The sequence below is a fragment of the Cibotium barometz genome, chromosome 29 (genome assembly GCF_041138505.1).
Source record: "Cibotium barometz isolate CiBa-2024 chromosome 29, ASM4113850v1, whole genome shotgun sequence".
In the NCBI taxonomy this organism is placed as follows: domain Eukaryota; kingdom Viridiplantae; phylum Streptophyta; class Polypodiopsida; order Cyatheales; family Cibotiaceae; genus Cibotium; species Cibotium barometz.
In genome coordinates this window covers 49,233,482-49,239,348 of record NC_141074.1, presented here as the reverse complement: position 1 = coordinate 49,239,348, position 5,867 = coordinate 49,233,482, and the positions used below count along the sequence as shown (strand labels likewise).

Genomic DNA, 5,867 nt, shown 5'->3' with positions numbered 1-5,867 from the left:
AAGTACCTAAGAATGGTTCTTTGCTTCGGCATGATAACTGATCATACATACACTTGATTCTTCTATGCTCTCAAATACAATTCTTTTGTGAACTTTCAATCACTAAAACAAGTTTAGAAAACTTTGTACACCTAGCAATAACTTCGCTAAACATATGGCATTGATTACTAGGACTGTTAAAATTCCCTTCTCTTTTATGAATAACATGTCCTCTCTCTCCTTTCTCTCTCTCTCTCTCTCTCTCTCTCTCTCTCACTCACTCACTCACTCACACACACACACGCTTTTCCTAGGGCATCACATCAACTCATACACTATTGTAATGTAATCATTCCCTCCATTTGGGCAAAAATGATGAAGCTCGCAAGGTTCATTGTTCTTTAAAAGCAGCTCTCAAGTCAAAGGGTTGTGCGAACACGCTTATACCTTTTCACCTTTCTCATTCAGAAATATCACATACTCTTCATGGCATGGCATGGCATGGCATTTGAAATGTACCGTTCATCATAATGCTTAAGCACAGACCTAATTCTCTTTTTTTTTTTTTTAAAGGTGCAAAAAGAGAGCACTGGTGAAGGGCATGTGTGGGTGAACAAGTCGTTTAGAAAACTAAACGCTGCAGAGCTCAAATAAGGCATGATTAGAGTCTCAAAATCCTAGTTTCTTTACTTGAGATCTGGCACCTGATATGCATTCAAAGGGTCGTGTACAGGCAGGCCTTTTCAGCCCACGAGCACGTAGATGGCGTAGATGATGCCGGGGAGGTAGCCCAGGAAGGTCAAGATGAGGCATATCCAGAATTCAACCTGCACAAGCACACACGGGACCAAGCCACAATTAAGAGAGGCGAACACGTGGGATGTGTGTGTGTGTGTGTGTGTGTGTTTGGGGGGGATCGCTTACCGCACACCCGAACCGCAAGAAGACTCCCAAGGGGGGCAACAGAATTGACAATATCACCTCCACAAACAACGCAGAACCCATCTCTTCTTGCTTATGAAAAGCTGCCTCAAGCAAGGCTTTGTGTGAGAGAGCTACTTGAAAGCCTTCTGATAAAAACAGGGCTCGTAAACAGTGCTCGAAATAAGCTTTTTCTATCACATCTGAAACCGGCCATAATTAACCTATGCCCAGTCTCCTTTCTTAATATTTTGTAACTTTGTGTCCATGTGGATTGGAGTGGCAACTCATATGGTTTAAGCTCACAAACAAGGTGCCTAGGTGCAAAATTACTATTGCCAATGACTAAATTTGTGTCAATTGTGAGTTGTTTCGCATGGAATGTAACGAGCCGTTGGACCATAATGTCTTAAAATCTCATGTTGTCGTAACGATCTTAAAATCTCTTGCTCTAACCTTTGCCTTGTAATAAGGAACCACATCATGTCGGCTTATATAATATATTTGGGTCAACTATGAGGAGCTGATTAAGCTTGTTTGCAGAAACTAGCAACTGGATCGTGTTCTCATATTTTAGCAAAGGAGATATTTTTTTAAGATTAAGATTTTCATGTTGTTTAATGAAGATACAGCTATTATATAATCGCACTATTAATCAATCCATGTAAGAAGATAGAGGGACAACCATTGTGAATGGTTTAGGATTAGGCTTATGATGTGTTCTTACAGGCTATTAAAAATAATATTGATGTGTGAAAACTATAACTTATGTGCGATTTATAGTAGAAAGCTATGTCATTAAAGCTGAAAATGTTTTAAAATGCCTTTCCAAGGAGACCATATACTTGTTGCTTCAGCATCCATGTTGGCATCTCGATATTGAGAAGAAAATGGAGATGTTGGATTGTTCCTTGGTCCATCCTAGGACCGGTTGAAATATCAAACACTAATGTAGTAAAAATAATCATGGTATATATAGTGAGAATTTGGTAAATTATATGTCTTTTTGGTAATGTGAAAGCCCAACATTCAAGTCAAGAGCTTAACTTAGCCTTGCCGAATCATGTGTCATTGGGCCTTGCCTTAGAGCCGCAATTGCAACTTCCCGATGTTGTGGGTGCACTAGCTCATCCGTCATGTCCTCACTCCATTGTCACACTAGAATACTCCTTGTTGATGGGGTGAAAGAAACTCTTTATTCCTAAATGGAGGTAAAGAGAGATTCACCTCGCACTTGTTCGCTCTCACAAAAGGCAAGGAAAGAAGAGGGAGTTAATGTAAGGGAAATCTACAAACAAACCTGGCATGCATCCATCAAAAGCAAGTGAGATTCAATAGTATACAAGCAAGCAAGAGTAGAGAAGAAGAGAAGCTCATAAGAATTCTATTGTAAGGAAATGATTGTGTATTGCTCATAAGAGGAGAAGAAGAGGAGCTCATAAGAATTCTATTGTGAGGGAATGATTGTGTATTGCTTATTATCAAAAATGATTTATACAAGCGACTAGTTTTCGCACTAGATCGACCAAACTTAAAAATTATCCGAATTCTATTACTAGTCTTAAGAAAGTAATGTGTAGATAAGTCCACTTTATATGTTTCAAGTCCATCTTACAAAATAAGTTCCCATTCGGGCATGTAAGATGGCAAAGCACCCTACATACCTATGAAGCGAGTGAAAACGTGTTAACCTATGAAGTAGTTAACATACCTCCCTTCCTAATGGTGACCACATCCTTGTGTCATCCAAGTGGGTTGGTGAAGTCCCTGCCGGGGTGGAAAGGTTTGGATGGCCTAGGATACGCCATCAAGTTGGCATGCGAGGTTAAGTGGTATGGTTTCAGACCGATCTACACCCAGATACAAGGTATATTTTGGTGAGAAGCTTTGGGTAGTGCTGAGAGTAAGAATCTTGTCAAGGTAGTATAAAAGGTATAGGAAATATATAAGTTCTTCATGATGCGAGGCCTCCTTGTATTGTGAAAATAGCTGGTACCCATCAAAATTAGGTAGTTGCTAAGTGGTTCGCACCATGTGATTGGTGGAATGAGCGCCAAGACCACCATGGACTAACTTGCATGGGTAGATGGTTGTCTTGATCTTTGTGGCATGATATGATATTATGCCCCGAGCTCACAACGTGCTGCCTAGAGATTGGGTATCTTCGTGTGAATGTGTCTATCAAGGCGAGGTGGTTTTGATGTTAAATTAGGTTAGATAGTGCCATAAGATGGCACTATCTACACGAGTCTAACCATGTTTGATGGGGCAAAGTACCTAAGCATTGTTCTTTGCTACCACATAAAGAACTCATATAGTGTACAACATCACAATATAACACCCCGTTTGATGGGGCAAAGTACTTAAGCGTTGTTCTTTGCTACCACATAAAGAACTCATATAGTGTACAACATATCACAATATATAACACCCGGGAACTATTTTGAGGCCTACCCCAAGGCTCAAAGGATGCCAAAATCTCTCCCTCTCTCTCTCTCTCTCTCACAAGAATTTCAATAATTCTAGTGGGACATAGTAGATCAGCATCACGTATAATTAATTCTAGTGGGACATTACATCAACATCACATATTATTGATTCTAGTGGGACGTTTCATCAACATCACATATATTTGTAGCCATCGCCTTGATTTGTACAAAAATGAGCAGGCAAACATTTAGCCATTCATTGAAAAATATTCGTTATCCTCTAGGAATAGACAATTATTGGAGCGAGCACTTGAAATAAACCTCACCTTTCACCTTTTCTTCGTTAAAAAACAGGCATACTATACACGACATCTGCATTTGAAATGTATCGTTCATCATAAGGTGGTAGTTCGTGAACCAAGGGAAAAAAAAAAGGTTAGCTTTAACCTAAAACCTGCTCATTTTCGAGAGCGTCTTTCCGATGTAAGGTTCAGGAAAAAATGCTTCTGAAACACTGCATTTAATGCTTAGACATTACATTTAATGCTTCTGAAACACTGCATTTAATGCTTCTGAAACACTGCATTTAATGCTTAGACATTACACGAATGTTTTAAAAAAAAAAGCTGTGCAAAACAAAACAAAAATTGTACTAGAGAAATGAAGGGCATGTGAGAAAAAGAGGGTTTTAAAAAAAATCAAACATCTACAGTGCAGAAAAGGGGAAAAAATAAATAAAACATTACAGGTCTGTTCGAAAGAAGCTCTGCAATGTATGATGACCTAGAGATGGCTTATTGGAGAAGTGTAGATAAGGGTTCTGTTTCAACCGACGAGCACGTAGATGGCGTAGATGATGCCGGGGAGGTAGCCCAGGAAGGTCAAGATGAGGCATATCCAGAATTCAACCTGCACAGGCACACACGGGACCAAGGGGTTTTAAAGCCACAAATAGAAGAGACGAATGTGTGTGTGTGTGTGTGTGTGTGTGTGTGTGTGTGGCGCTAGGGGAATCGCTTACCGCACACCCGTACCGCAAGAAGACTCCCAAGGGGGGCAACAGTATTGCCAATATCACCTCCACGAATGTGGCAGAACCCATCTCTGCGTGTGTGTGTGTGTGTGTGAGAGAGAGAGAGAGAGAGAGAGAGAGTGTGTGTGAGAGAGAGAGAGAGAGAGAGAGAGAGAGGGGGGGGGTGCCTCCTTGCTAAAAGCCGGCTCAAACAAGACTTCGTGTTAGGCGGATGTACATCACGTTATCGGTGAAAGCTAGGCGTGCCAGCAGCTTCGGTGGAGTCCAGCTCATCTGACCTTTCCAGATTTGCATTCTTTACCTTGTGGTATATCCCATTACAAAACTAACCTTGGACGTCCATGCAAAAAATTAAAATTAAAATTAAAATTTAAAATTTAAAATTAAAAAAAATAAAAAAAATAACAATTTAAAAAAATAAAAAATCCTTGCTTCAACAAGAGGTTTCATTTACGGAACTAAAGAATGGCATTGTAGCAAAAACAAGGTGCATGGACATTATCTATCTCTCTTTTTTTGGGGGGGGGTCTTTTGTGCCTGTGTGCTTCCGTGCCACCCCACCACAGCTAGCAGGTTTTGAACCCAACACCTCCTGCATGAGACTTCAACACCTTATTGTTAGGTTGTATCTTCATTGGCTGGACACTGTCTATCTATTGGTATTTCGTGAGCAATTGCACAAACACTATGAGAAACGACAAGTTTTTATCAAACCGCGCCATGGAGCCAGCATCGGTATGAGGTATAGCAAATATAATTGATTTTGTGGAGCACCTACTAGCAATGCTTCTCCCGCAACATGGGATTGTGAAATGACCCTACACTTCATGACCTTATGTTGGCCCATTGAGGTATGCTCACATCACAATGGGATAGGCAATAATATTGGCTAGTGTTTGCGATGTGCAAGGGTCCCTACACACTATGTAGTGCATCCACACAGTTAGACAATACTACCAGTTGTATTTCTAAGTGTTCCTAAAGCTAAAAAAGATGGCTTATGCATATGGGGCACCTATTTGTCCTTTCACACATGGAGTACATCCAAACATTAGAGGGCCATAATGGGTACATGACACATAATCCACATAGATAAGAACAAGACATTAGAGGGCCATACTAGTTACATGACACATAGTCACATAGATAAGAACAAGACATTAGAGGGCCATACTAGTTACATGACACATAGTCACATAGACAAGGCTACTAACAATGTCACTATTGAGTGCAATCATATAATCACAACTCATCTTGTGAGTGGCATTGCCATGTGCAGTGCACTTTCATCAATGTCAGGTGCACTTTCACCAATGTTGAGAACTTTTAAGGGAAGGCTAAGAAACCTTGAAATCCCTACCAAGACCACGAAATTGTGGCTGAAGTAAAAGTGAAGAGCAACATGCAAGTAATAATGTGAAGGTAAAGAAAGACTACTAGGAAAAACCTCTCCTTATATACAAAAAATTGCTAGAGGCTTTACATTGCTGACTCAATTCTCAAGA

The 5,867-nt window shown here is 40.2% G+C and overlaps 2 protein-coding genes across 2 annotated transcripts; both read right to left on the bottom strand.

Annotated features, from left to right (window-relative positions):
* Positions 1-625: 625 nt before the first annotated feature.
* LOC147622300 (low temperature-induced protein lt101.2-like) lies at positions 626-1,074 on the bottom strand. The gene is made up of 2 exons (XM_086823706.1): positions 904-1,074; positions 626-806 (listed from the first exon to the last, which is right to left on the bottom strand). The coding sequence occupies exons 1-2, from the start codon at positions 982-984 to the stop codon at positions 723-725; spliced, it is 165 nt and encodes a 54-aa protein (XP_086679832.1). The 5' UTR covers positions 985-1,074; the 3' UTR covers positions 626-722.
* A 2,927-nt stretch (positions 1,075-4,001) lies between these two features.
* On the bottom strand, positions 4,002-4,567 carry LOC147622299 (low temperature-induced protein lt101.2). The gene is made up of 2 exons (XM_086823705.1): positions 4,351-4,567; positions 4,002-4,238 (listed from the first exon to the last, which is right to left on the bottom strand). The coding sequence occupies exons 1-2, from the start codon at positions 4,429-4,431 to the stop codon at positions 4,155-4,157; spliced, it is 165 nt and encodes a 54-aa protein (XP_086679831.1). The 5' UTR covers positions 4,432-4,567; the 3' UTR covers positions 4,002-4,154.
* Positions 4,568-5,867: the final 1,300 nt, after the last annotated feature.

Bases quoted from the DNA above. Each gene is read 5' to 3' on its own strand.
- LOC147622300 (XM_086823706.1), bottom strand. From the start codon at position 984: ATGGGTTCTGCGTTGTTTGTGGAGGTGATATTGTCAATTCTGTTGCCC. The intron at 807-903 runs GTAAGCGATCCC...GTGCTTGTGCAG, and splicing joins TCTTGCGGTTCGGGTGTGCG to GTTGAATTCTGGATATGCCT.
- LOC147622299 (XM_086823705.1), bottom strand. From the start codon at position 4,431: ATGGGTTCTGCCACATTCGTGGAGGTGATATTGGCAATACTGTTGCCC. The intron at 4,239-4,350 runs GTAAGCGATTCC...GTGCCTGTGCAG, and splicing joins TCTTGCGGTACGGGTGTGCG to GTTGAATTCTGGATATGCCT.